General features: G+C 43.1%; 1 protein-coding gene across 1 annotated transcript in view; it reads left to right on the top strand.

Annotated features, from left to right (window-relative positions):
• Window positions 1-14,177, top strand: part of AOPEP (aminopeptidase O (putative)) — a 579,895-nt gene that overhangs the window by 115,333 nt on the left and 450,385 nt on the right. The window contains exon 5 of the mRNA XM_063454969.1: window positions 7,783-8,031. Coding sequence (XP_063311039.1) covers window positions 7,783-8,031 — 249 coding nt within the window. The remainder of the gene's footprint in view (window positions 1-7,782; window positions 8,032-14,177) is intronic.

Below are 14,177 nucleotides of genomic sequence, written 5' to 3'. Positions count from 1 at the left end.
TTTCTGTTATTTTGTCCTATTTGTTGTTTGCTTCACAATAAACAAAAAAAATATCTTCAAAGTTGTGGGCATGTTCTGTAAATTAAATGATGCAAATCTTCAAACAATCCGTGTTAATTCAAGATTGTGAGGCATTAAAACAAGAAAAATGCCAAGGGGGGTGAATACTTTTGCAAGGCACTGTACATAAACATATATATACTGTTACAACTGTAAAACATTAATATTTTCCGTAACAGTACTACAAGGTTTTATTTCTTATTTTTTTTTTACAATACAATACTATAATGTGCCTTTTTTTAATCCTTTGGTATAATGGATTGAAAAGAGACCTGCACTATTCAACTTACTGTGCCGTTTGTGGTTTATGCAATATAAAATTGTCTTTGATTTTGCAAGGCAGGTCATCTATCACCATCTGTCCTTTCCTGAGGTCCTGATTTGTCCAATACTTGAATAATTATTCTTACTTACTTGTAAGTATTCCGCAGCCATTGATCATTTAAAAAAATCGTAATATACAACAATACTTGTAATACCTGGAAACTTTGTAAGTCTTCATGCCCACAGAGGAAGAGTATCTTAAAGTGGGTGTTATAACTGACTGCTTTTCTGGAAATTCCTGCATTACCCTTTAGAGACACAGAAACACACACAAACAAATGCTGGAAACGCATATCAGTGTACAAGAAAATACTTGAAAACTATACCTGCTACACTAAAACTATTCTTGCTACACGCAAAACTATATAAAACTGCACCTGTCTCGCCGCATGTGCTATGTACTCTGATATAGAGTAATGTGTACTCTTTGTGTGTACATGCTTATGGATAATTAACACTAATGTGCCATACTGTGTGAATTATAGATATTTGACAACCACGAATAATAGGGCTGGTGAGATGTTTTTCTTTGAACTTGCAAATAGTTTTTAAATGATTGATTCTTGTGCAAAGTGTCAGGAGATGGGAAATCTATTTAAAACCATATAGGACGAAACAGAGATGAAATAAAAAAAAAAAAGCCAGAAAAAACAAGATGCCTCAAATATTATGACACCTAAATTCATTATAGCCCACGGGCAAACGTGCAAAAGGATGAAATAGACAATAGATAATCCAAAAAGTGTCAGCCCACAGACTGAGGAATTTTAACAGGGCACACCTATAATCGGAAAGTGCCTAAACTGTCTGAAGGTTATCGTAGCTTTATCCTTGTGTTGCACTTTGTGTCAGATTATTATTAGAGATTTTACAGAATGTAATCTCTTTTGTACTTTAACCTGGTCTAAGGCAGAGGTACAGGCAGTTTCAATACAATCACCTCCTGTGTCTGACCCTCTCAGGCTGTGCGTCAACTAGATGTTTATGCTTTATGTCATGTGAATTGACAAATACTTTGGAGTGCCATTTGCCTGCAGTGAAGCATGATGTGGTTTATTTTATATTTTATATTTCATACCATAACTTCATACCATAAGTTATGTTAGCTTAGCCTGTACTGTCATTATGTAATAGGCTTTGCCTAGCTTCATACCCCTGAAAGCATTTAAGAGAATTTCTAATTTTTTGCTATTTTGCTATTTTGCTATTTTTTAAGGCTACATGGTAGAATTCCTGATCTTGTCAGATGTAATTGATTTAAAGTAGTTGGATTTCTGTCTGCACGAGAAATTAGCCTTATCAAATGGCAAATACACTTGAAAAAGTTCCTCTGCTGTAGTAAGCCTCACTGAGATACAAACCTCTGCTCCAGGTTTAATGAGAGCAGCGGTATAACCAGAGTTACAGTCGACCGGGGCAGAACACAATTTTGCGACCCCACACCCAATGTACCACTTTCCCAATCCACCCTGTCCTTCTGGTTTTAAGGCTAATTCAATACATGTAAAGACTATAGTATTTGTTGATAAACTGCATTAACATATTTATAAATAAACACTTCTTAATGCAATGGGAAAAAACTGACTCATTTAAGCATGTTATGTGTATTTGAATGTATGTATGTATTACACACACACAGAACACACACTGACACATACACACATATACACAAACACTCGCACAGAAACACATACACACTGAGAAGCATACAGACTGACACACACTCTCAATGACAGACACAATCTCACATATTTAAAGCACACTCACTGACAGACACACTCACTAACAGATACACATACACTGACAAACACACACACACAACACAGACAAACACACACACACACACACACACTAAACGATACAAATGCATACACTGACATATACACATACACTGAGAGACACACTCACACATTCTTGTACACACACTCACAAATTAATTGTATTTATTGTGGTTTAATTTTGTTAGGCCCATCCAGCCTACCTACCTTTAGGAGAGCAGGTGTGGGTCCAGGGGCGGTTCAAGGATTCTTGACTACACAGGCAAAGTTACATTTTGCAGTGAGGATCTGGCACATCAGCACTCCCTCACCGCTTCTACTGCATCCTGCCTCTACTCTTCTTCTGGTATATTTAGGCAGAGTAAGCACCTGCCGTCTAGGTAAACAGGTGCTTACTCTGCCTGAGGGAATAAGTAACCGCTCTGGAGGCACTCTAAGGTGGCCAGTTGGCTACCTCCTGGGCCCCCTGTAACCTGCAGCCACCTGCCCGCTCCTCTCGGTGCCCCCCTCCGATATTTGCATCCAGGTCAGCCACACTGTCTGCCCCCATGTAGTTATGCCACTATTCTCAAATTCCAGTAAAATATTATTGATTGTTTTCTGTAAATATGTTTATGGAATTTCATGTGTATTTAATACCAGATGCAATTCAAGCAGCAAAATAGAACGGGTTGGCCATTGGAAATAAAACCGCCAATAAATGTGCATCATCTGATATTTTTCAGGCGCTACTGCTATACATAATTCACTGCAAACAAACACGTGTAAACCTACACATTGTATTATTATTCTGTGGCACTGACCAATGATATTCCCACATATGCACTGCACAGACCCTACAGCCAATCAGGCACTACTTCCAGGATGCAACACACGTGTGCACTATATAATCCCACCCCTGTTACACCATCTTAGATACTTGCAGTTATTAGTTGGTGAATACAGATCTTCATTTATTGGTTTTTGATCATCACAGTGTGCGATGTGTGTGCTTCAGTTAGTTTGCATTTTTACTTTCATGTGTGTACATACGTGCAGTGCATGTTTACATTTGTATGATCAAATGTGTGTAACAAAATGATTCTCAGAGTTGTGTAGGTATGCATATAGATGTTTTTATAGTTATCTTGTACAAAATTTTTGTTATTGATGCTCTACTTATTGTTATAAAATTGGCAATTAAATAATGGCATCATTAACATACATTGCACTTGCCATGCTCATCACTATATTGATTTCAATCACTGAGCTTGGTGGGGTCACAAGGAGGATATGGCGCAATAGCTGCCCAGTCGCTAGTTTTTTACAAACTGAGCAGCCACTTTCTGCTCACTGTTTAGTAGACATGCCATCACTGCTTAATATACATGTCCTCACTGTTTAGTATACATCCCTTATACAAACATGGGGTGGGGGCCATAGTAACCTCAACAGGCTTCTTTATTTCAAAAAAATTTAGTTTTTTTGTGAGTTTCAAAGATTTACTATAACCATCTTGACAGAGGCATCTTTCAGATATAATATGCCCTATTAGGCATTGTGGAAATGGGGCCCCTTCTCAATGCACTGTAAAACGTAAAAAAAAAAAAAAAAAAAAGGTTTTACTTACCTGAAATCCAGCACTAGGCGTAGCTGCCAGCACTGTTTTTTTGTTCCCCCTCCTGATGTCACTGGGACCACGCAAGGTCAAATCACAGGCATCTCATGGGGAAAGCATTGGATTGGCTGAGATCATCAAATTTGAGGAGGGCATGGCCAGCTGTGAGGAGACCCGATCGACGTTGGGGAAATGAGGTGAGTAAATCACCTTTTTAACGGGGGTAAGTGGTGCTAGCCACCTAAATGATGCTATTAGAACTATAGTCTTAGGAATGCATGTTTGTATTCCTGACACTAGTGTTCCTTCAAGAAATTCTAAGTTAAACATAATTTGCAATAAAGGTAAGTTTAAAAAATAGATCTCTATTTACAGGAAGTGTGTAGAGGCAGTGGAGGTGACTATACCTGCATAAAAAAAAACAATTTACCTCCTAAATAATAGAGAATTAAGCAGTGAGAATGCAGGGGCATGATTTATACACCAGTATATACAGCTATACAGCTAAAAATTTGTGGTCCGTAGTGTCCCTTTAATTACTCACAAGCTATCTGAACATGAAGGGAAATATAGCCCACAAAACATCCATGCAGGGGCGGACTGAGAACCCTCAGGGCCCCCGGGCAAAATAAATCAAGGGCCCCCTTACAGGCCCCACCCATACTCCGCAGCAAGCGCCACCCATGTCCCGCCTCCATGCACCGCCTCCAGCCACACCCTACACAATCTTTAGACACAAGGAACAAAAGTGCAATAATCCCTTCAAGGCCCCAGTAGAGACTACAATTGAGGGCTAATGGGCCATGGAGGGGGGTCTTTCTAGCAGAGGCTATCTCAGTGTCCTTTAGAGAGTGTGTTAGAAAGAATACCCTCCAGGCCCTATTAGAGACTACAATGGAGTCTAATAGGCTTGGAAGGGGGTCTTTCTAACAGAGGCCATCTCAGTGTCCCTGCTGGAAACAGTCGCCTCCAGGCTCCAGTAGAGACTACAATTGAGGGCTAATGGGCCATGGAGGGGGGGGAGCATTCTAGCAGAGGCTATCTCAGTGTCCTTTAGAGAGTGTGTTAGAAAGAATACCCTCCAGGCCCTATTAGAGACTACAATGGAGTCTAATAGGCTTGGAAGGGGGTCTTTCTAACAGAGGCCATCTCAGTGTCCCTGCTGGAAACAGTCGCCTCCAGGCCCCAGTAGAGACTACAATTGAGGGCTAATGGGCCATGGAGGGGGGGAGCATTCTAGCAGAGGCTATCTCAGTGTCCTTTAGAGAGTGTGTTAGAAAGAATTTCCTCCAGGTCCCATTAGAGACTACAATGGAGTCTAATGGGGCCTGGAGGGAGGTCTCTCCAACACTCTGGTTCCTATTCACAATATAGCAACACAACATAGCTCGCTGATACCTAGGCCAAGTTGGCTCCTCTTACCTTAATTACTGTTGCTGGCTGGCAGTCTGTGGGCTTGCTGGAAGGCTGTGGGCTTACTGGCTGCGGCTGGCAGGCTGTGGGCTTGCTGGCAGGCTGTGGGCTTGCTGGCTACTGCCGGCAGGCTGTGGGCTTGCTGGCTGCGGCTGGCAGGCTGTGGCTTGCTGGCTGGCAGGCTGTGGCTTGCTAGCTTTAAGCCTAACTGGTGGCCTGTGGGCTGGCTGGCTGGCTATTGGCCAGCCTGTGGGCTGGCTGGCCAGCCTGTGGGCTTGCTGGCTGGCCGGCCTGTGGGCTGGCTGGCTTGCTGGCTACTGGGGCACTCGTGGATTATTTAAAGAAATAATCCATGCACAATAACCACTACTACTCTGTGTAGTCGTTATGGTGCCAGGAGGGCCGGGCCCCCCTCCTAGAGTAAGTAGTCAAACCGTTTAAGAACAGTTTAACAACTTACCTGGGGTCTGCTGGGATATGAGGCTGTAGTAGGGTATAGGAGCAGTGGTGCAATGTGTAAGGGGTGCAGTGTGTGTGTGAAAGGTTCAGTGTGTGTGAATGTGTAGGGTGTGGGGGGCAATGTGTGTACGAGGGGGCTGTGTATGTATGTGGCAATGTTAGTATGGGGGGGCTGTGTGTGTATGGGTGGGCAGTGTATGTGTGTGTGTGTGAGGCAATGTGTGTAAATGTGTATGGTCTGTGTGGGGGCAGTGTGTGTGTATGGGGGGCAGTGTGTGAATGTGTATGGTGTGTGGGGGCAGTGTGTTTATTGGGCTAGAGTTCACTCTCACCACTGCGACCACCAGGAATACCTGGTGGTCACAGTGTTGAGAGTGAACTCTAGCCCGTAGCTCCAGGGCTAGAGTTTACTCTCGCAAGAGCCGTAACGTTGCCGTGGTAACCGCGGCAACGATCTGTGCTCGCGCAAGAAGGACCCAGAGGAGCTGCAGGCTGAGCTCCCGGGTCCTCTCTTCCTCCCTCCCCTGCCGGCTGCCCGCACGGTGCCTGCGGACAGGGAAGGGGGCAATTGCCCTCCTCTTACTCCCCCCTCCCCCTCTTCTTACCCCCCCTACCCCTCTTCTTACCCCCTTCTTACTCCCCCCTCCCTTCTTACTCCCCCCTCCCTTCTTACTCCCCCCTCTCTTCTTACCCCCCTCTCTCTCTTCTTACTCCCCTCCCCCTCTTTTTACCCCCCTCCCCCTCTTTTTACCCTCCCTCCCTCTCTTCTTACCCCCTCCCTCTCTTCTTAACCCCCCTCCCTCCTCTTACCCCCCTCCCTCTCTTCTTACCCCCCTCCCTCTCTTCTTACCCCCCTCCCTCTCTTCTTACCCCTCCTCTCTTCTTACCCCCTCCCTCTCTCTTCTTACCCCCCTCCCTCTCTCTTTTAACCCCCTCTCTCTTTTAACCCCCCTCTCTCTTTTAACCCCCCCTCCCTCTCTCTTTTACCCCCCTCCCTCTCTCTTTTACCCCCTCTCTCTTTTAACCCCCCCTCCCTCTCTCTTTTAACCCCCCTCCCTCTCTCTTTTAAACCCCCTCCCTCTCTCTTTTAACCCCCACCCTCCCTCTCTCTTTTAACCCCCCCTCCCTCTCTCTTTTAACCCCCCCCTCCCTCTCTCTTTTAACCCCCCCTCCCTCTCTCTTTTAACCCCCCCTCCCTCTCTCTTTTAACCACCCCCTCCCTCTCTCTTTTAACCCCCGCCCCCCTCCCTCTTTTAACCCCCCCCTCCCTCTCTCTTTTAACCCCCGCCCCTCCCTCTCTCTTTTAACCCCCGCCCCTCCCTCTCTCTTTTAACCCCCACCCTCCCTCTCTCTTAACCCCCACCCTCCCTCTCTCTTTTTACCCCCTCCCCTGTAGCGTGGCCGAGCGGCTTTCCGGTCCGCGGTGCCCGGCCGGAGTGATATGAAAGTGCACACTGTGCACCTTCCTGTCAGTCCGGCCGGGTACAGGAAACAGAAACTTCTGTTCCGCGCGGAACAGAAGTTTCTGTTTCCTGTACCCGGCCGGACTGACAGGAAGGTGCACTGTGTGCACTTTCCTATCACTCCGGCCGGGCACCGCGGACCGGAAAGCCGCTCAGCCACGCTACAGGGGAGGGGAGGTGAGGTGAGAAGCTGCAGCCGCCTGAGCGCTCTTAGGAGAGCGCTCAGGCGGCTGCAGCATTTAAAGGGGCGGCCGGGCCCCCTGATGGCGGGCCCCCCTCCCGGCCGGGCCCTCGGACCATGTCCGAAGTGCCCGACCGGTCAGTCCGCCCCTGCATCCATGGAAATTACGTCCTTAAATATGACAATTCAATTAACATTCTGTGTGAGTCCACGGTTTAGGATATTGTAATCCATTGTGATGTGTTTATTAACAGATTAACATGAGCAGTACTCTGACAAAGCAACATGTTTGTTGTAAAGGAGTTTAAGCATGCGTGGGATAGGCATAAGGCTATCCTAACTATAAGATAGGGCCAGAGACTAATGAAAGTATTTAGAAAATTGGGCAGACTAGATGGGCCGAATGGTTCTTATCTGCCGTCACATTCTATGTTTCTATGTTTGTTATTATCGAGCTGTATGTTTGTTTGTTGAGAACATAACACAATATTTGTTCTTTTTACCCAGGTTATTGATGAAGCAATGCAGACATATGGATTATCCCTGCCGCTTCGGCAGCCCTCAAGCTCATTCACAGTCAGTGATCCCTCACAGGATATTTGCCCCACATTGTTTGTTGGCCAAGTGCTTGGAGATACTGTTTCCTTTACTTCCTCGATGCCTTGAGGCTGCACATGCAGTGTTGGGTACTCACCCCTTTTCTAGACTTGATATACTTATCGTCCCATCCAACTTCTCAAGTCTGGGAATGGCAAGGTAAATTACACTCTTCATCATTTTGCTCATGATTATTTTCTGTATAATGTTACTATTTGTTATTATTTGTATTATTTACTTGTTATTATTTTTATTATGAACTTTTTCTACTACGCATATGGTTAGATCAAAGAGCAGATGTTAGATACAATATAAAATATGCCCTCTTCCATTTTTTTCTGGACGATTTTTCCAGTGGTTTTATCAGGACTGAAGTATATGTGTCCTTGATGTTTAAATAAACACTACAGTGTCAGCAATACAAACATGTTGGAAATAGACGGTTAGGTGCTCACTATTATTATGGTGAGGCAAAAGTGAAGCTAAACAAGGATCCTCAAATCATGTGACATACAATACAAGCAGAAACCCAATACAAAATTGATAAACTGTGCCAAAAGTATCTGTAACCCTTAAGTGTTATCTTTTTTCTAGAGTAGTTTTTTTCTGTACGTAATAATATATGTATTTTAGATGTTATGAACAACAAAAAACATAATGAAGGCACACTCGCACTTTAAAGAGCTACTAAGAGCTTTGCTGTATTCAGCATGGACGGTACAATCCCCCTTTTATGATATATCTCTTTTTTTGCGGTGGTGATGGTATATCTCCAAGATAAGTGTGATATGGAATGACAAAAATAAAAACATCCAATGGTGGGGGTCGGGTGGAGGGGGCGGAGCTTACCTTCCGGTCGGAGGAGGCGTGTTTTGTCTGAGCTTCTGCATCTGATGCTGATAACCGGGGCTAGCTGTGGGCCGCACGCTTATTCAGACCCGAAATGATAATCACCCTGCTAAGCTTCCGCTGGTGATCACGGGGATACCTCACTTGAGCCCATCCGACAGCAAATCACCCAGACCGAGGCTTGTGGCCTACCTGAGCCGATGGACACATTGCTGTCCCCCACCACCCCCTTTTGGACCAGTGGGGGTTACCGGCCGGTCCCCACTGGTGGCCATCAACACCCATTACTACCTTCCAGCACCCGCACTGATAGAGATCTTGGACAGGGCCGGTCACTTTAAGATTGCAGACACGCTACCACAGCAACCTACCATGCTCATGCAGAGCGCTTGTGAGCAAATACTGCAGCGACTGGCTGTGACTTTGGAAATATTCTAGGCCAAGTTAGCAGCTCACCTTGAATTGTCAGAGGCGAGAAAGCAGAGACAGGAGAGGCGAGAGAAGATCAGGCCCTCCCTGGGCGCTCCTTTCACAAAAGCATTGAAGTCTTCTAAACAGGGCCTACCCAGGATGAAGGCCGACAGGGATATATTCCCAGAGCATCGTCCAATGACGCGGAAGACCCATCGTTGCAAGCGGCGACAGTCCATCGGGATCCACCGACGTTCCCTGCAAGGTAAGAACTCGGTCTCTTATTCGAGCACCCAAGTTCATGGTCCAAGGATGCAGGCCTTCGCAGTGGCCTAGGGCAGTGGGGAGGTCTGACTTGGACTCTGCCTCAGGATGCCGCTCAACCCCCTCAGCCCACCACCAAACCAAGGCATCGGCTGACACAGGACTTTCCATCTCAAATTCTTGGACAGTCTGTAGCCTGACTTACACGCTAGCTTACTATCCTTCCCATGGCAGGCCTGCCTGCACTTACAGTGCTCCACATTTTAGGCTAGCAGCGAGCATCACTATTTCTTTAATTTGATTATTTACATTGTATATTTGATGTGACACCGCTTTTCTGTTATGTTTTCTGAGGGATGTTGTGGGAAGCAGCCTCTTATAGTACACAAGCCATACGCTGGCTGTTGTGCCACTGCCTAACGGAGGCACACACCCCGAACACATAATCAGTCTTAGCCCCTATAAGCCTCTCCAAAGGCCAAAAAAAGACAACATACCAGCTTTACACAGAAGCTCATGCTACCATTCTCATCTTGGGGAACAGGTGCCTGCTTTATGTACAGTGTTATCATTCACAGGGAGGTGGGCCCAGTGGTATTACATTCTAAAAAAGCCTTGCCTGAGACACACCATGTATATTATGCCCGACACATCTAAAGCCTAACAAACACTACTCCAATGGGCATCTCGCTTACACTTACTTTTAAGCATTTAGTCTTGCTAGTTACCCCACTATTGTTAAGCGTAACTTGCTCTCTCCATATCCATCATTAAAATGTGCAGTCTTATCAAAATGCTGATCAACCGTTATGTTTCACTATGCTATATTTAATCTTGAATCCGCATGTGCTGGTGGGGCATTGTAGGATCTGCTATGTTATTACCATGCACTACCAAAATTCTTATCTTTACGCATTTTTTTTTTTCTAATGTAAAATTGTGTACGTTCCCTCAACTACCCCACTTGTAAAGCTTGATATGATGCTAGAGGAATGCCGTTGGGGTACCTCTGGCCTGCATGTACCTATCTTATGCACAGCAAAAATATAAAAAAATAAATAAACATTGAATGGTGCAGTATAAACAAATGGTTGACTATATACAAAATAAGAAAGGTATCCTACTCACATGTGGCAGAGCATATGACCTGCTCTGGTGTGATACAGAGTTGTTCCTAAGTAATGTAAAAGGCAGGGAAGAGGCAGTGCCTACATTAAAAAGCCTGATGGGACAGGCTGTAGATAAATTAAGTGTTGTTCTGGTGACTATAGTTTCCTTTTATAAATTCTTTATTTTTAAAGATTTTTTTTATGGGGTGGGGATACAGAAGATAAACCGGGGAGTTAGCATTGTGTGACGCAAGATTCACTTAACGGATTTTACAGTAGTCAAACAGTGCAAGCATATATGTACCAATTATCTATTGGAATTTTTCAACATGGATTAATTGTATCTAGATCATTTCTGCATTCTCGTCGGAGTCTGTTGTTCTTTAGGCTTGGGTTTGGGTGGGGGAACAGTGGTGATAGGCGTGGGGAATGGGGTACAATTTCCTTTGCATTGTGTAGAAAACAACTTAGCGTTCGTGCCAATTGGGGTTACAGAATAGAGAGGAGAAAAAGGGGGGGTTTACAATTTAATCAGCGTACAGTTTCACTTGGTTTTGAAAGTAACATATGTATTCCTTGGGTTTGCATCTGTTCGCTTAGTTCTGGATAAGGCGTGTTTTGGGGTATGCCTTTCTTGGTGGCTTGGGAGTTTGGGTATAGTTTCCTTTTAATAATGCTGATTAATGAGAAACTTGAATAGCTTTTACATCCTTGCAGACGTGACTTCCAATAATTCATTCTAATGAGAAACATTCTCAGCTGAGAATTAAATTGCATCTGTGAATATCAAATTATTATTATTTGCCAGCATATTATCTTGTCCTATAACATGGAGGAACAATGCATAATTAACACATATATTAGACAGTGCAGGTAAGGTAGCTCTGGATGCAGGGATTGAAATGAGACCCCACAAGGGTCTGGCAGAGTGAAAGGTAAAGCCGCTCTTCATTACACACTGGACTAATCGTAACTAAAAATGAGTGGATGACTGTACAAGTCAAGATTTGAGCTAGCTGTAGACATTGATAACCTGCGGGAACACGAGGTTGTATTTTGGGGATAATGAGGTAAGCTCCACTGAATTACATTTTTCCATTAGGGAAAGGAGTAGGAAATAGAATGTGGTTAAGATTTCAGCAGAGCTGACCAGAACAGAAAATACTTATCCTGCACATGATAAAGAACTGATCAGGAGAGCGATGCGGGGGCTATTTAAAAAAACGAATTGGCTGAACAAGGTCTGAACTACTGCCAGGTGCTATGGTATTATTTAACCCCTTAAGGACACATGACGTGTGTGACATGTCATGATTCCCTTTTATTCCAGAAGTTTGGTCACAAAGGGGTTAAAGGGTTTTTATGTGATTGGTAAACAAAGATAAATGTAATAAATAATCCATCTAACGTGAATCTGATCCTCTTGTGGATGCATATTGACAACGTCCTTTATCAGGAAGACACATAACCACATTAATCAAAATGCTTACCTAGTATATGATGACAACAAAACTATACATTTAACAAAAGAACATCTGATTTGCTTTCTAATGCTCAAGATAGCAAAGCCTTATTGTTTATAGGAACTGTCATCACCCTTTATGGTTGCAGACTATTCCAAAATACCAGATGGCTAAGAGTGTAAGAGACTGCACTTTATCATGTGAAATGACAGGCACATTGGTTTAATATATGATAAATTAGGTTAAAATAGTTACCTCCAAAGACATGCTGATGGCAGGAGAGAAAGAAGCGGGCCATTTAAAAAGAATATGTTATTAGAGAAGGAAAAAAAAGTCAGCAACATGATTTTGATTATTTCGAAATTATTTGATTATTTGATCATTTATGTATTTTGAAATGGAAAAGTTTATTAAAAATGTATTATGGCCTGTTCTGTAAAGAAAATGAAAAAGTGGTTATCTTTACAGAAGCGGTACATTTGGAGTAGCAATTTACTTAAAGGGCTACACCAAGCTCAGTGCAGTGCTTGTGGTGCTTTGGTGAAGCTATCCCTGAAATAGAAACATAGAAACATAGAATGTGACGGCAGATAAGAACCATTCGGCCCATCTAGTCTGCCTAATTTTCTAAATACTTTCATTAGTCCCTGGCCTTATCTTATAGTTAGGATATCCGTATGCCTATCCCACGCATGCTTAAACTCCCTCACTGTATTAACCTCTACCACTTCAGCTGGAAGGCTATTCCATGCATCCACTACCCTCTCAGTAAAGTAATACTTCCTGATATTATTTTTAAACCTTTGTCCCTCTAATTTAAGACTATGTCCTCTTGTTGTGGTAGTTTTTCTTCTTTTAAATATACTCTCCTCCATTACTGTGTTGATTCCCATTATGTATTTACATGTTTCTATCATATCCCCCAGTCTCGTCTTTCCTCCATGCTATACATGTTAAGATCCTTTAACCTTTCCTGGTAAGTTTTATCCTGCAATCCATGAACCAGTTTAGTAGCCCTTCTCTGAACTCTCTCTAAGGTATCAATATCCTTCTGAAGATACGGTCTCCAGTACTGCGTACAATACTCCAAGTGAGGTCTCACCAGTGTTCTGTACAATGGCATGAGCACTTCCCTCTTTCTACTGCTAATACATCTCCCTATACAACCAAGCATTCTGCTAGCATTTCCTGCTGCTCAATTACATTGTCTGCCTACCTTTAAGTCATCAGAAATAATCACCCCTAAATCCCTGTACTCTGCCCTTTTTACATCAAAGATGCATTATCTTGCACTTATCCACATTAAATGTCAGTTGCCACAACTCTGACCATTTTTCTAGTTTACCTAAATCATTAGCCATTTGGCTTATCCCTCCTGGAACATCAACCCTGTTACATATCTTAGTATGTAGAAATGTTATGTTTAAAATATTTGCTGTTTTCTTTTTGCAAAATCTTCAGTGCTCATATACTACCCTGTGTCATGATGAGTAGAGGCAGGGCATTGCATGTTAACAGAGCAGGGAGATGTCCTCGCTGCACAATATGCAGAGGATATACAGGTTTGTTTAGAACTGTGAACTGCACTTCTTCATTGCTTGTTTTATGCAAAGAGTTTAGACCCAGATCTGGTTTTCAAATGAGAATCCATCACAAACATCTTAAATCATATATGCAGTTTGAAAATAAGCACTTTTTAAATGACATGTTTGAATTCCAAGTATGCCTGATTCGAGCTGAAAACATGATCCACTCAACAACATCTCTTGATTACAAACCATTGTGGACCATCATTTTTCTGGTATAATTCTTCAGCATGAACATTGATGACCTATTCTGGTTAGCCAAAACTTTGACACGAAAAAGGAAATTCCCATAAGCCACATATTTAGCTGAGACTCAATGTCACACTAGAGTGGAGAGAATAAGTGCTCTTGATTGGCCAAATTTTCTTTGCTAATTATGCAGTAATTGCTACAAATCTGACTTCTACCAAGTGCTGGCTACAACTAAATGGTTATTCATACTGGAATAACTCATTATTCCACTTTATATGTAGAGGTGGCATTTGGATGCACATTACAAGGAGTTTCCTAGTGTTATGTTTAGCCAATTTTGCTATTACTGTATATACATTTTTTTTTTTGTCAATCTTTGTTTATTAGAATATTTTTCAAAGTATTAAGTGTACAGAAAGTAGAAATAGAAT

Source organism: Pelobates fuscus, chromosome 5, assembly GCF_036172605.1.
Source record: "Pelobates fuscus isolate aPelFus1 chromosome 5, aPelFus1.pri, whole genome shotgun sequence".
In the NCBI taxonomy this organism is placed as follows: domain Eukaryota; kingdom Metazoa; phylum Chordata; class Amphibia; order Anura; family Pelobatidae; genus Pelobates; species Pelobates fuscus.
Note: the sequence above shows the minus strand (reverse complement) of the source record. Positions and strands in the feature narration are given on the sequence as shown.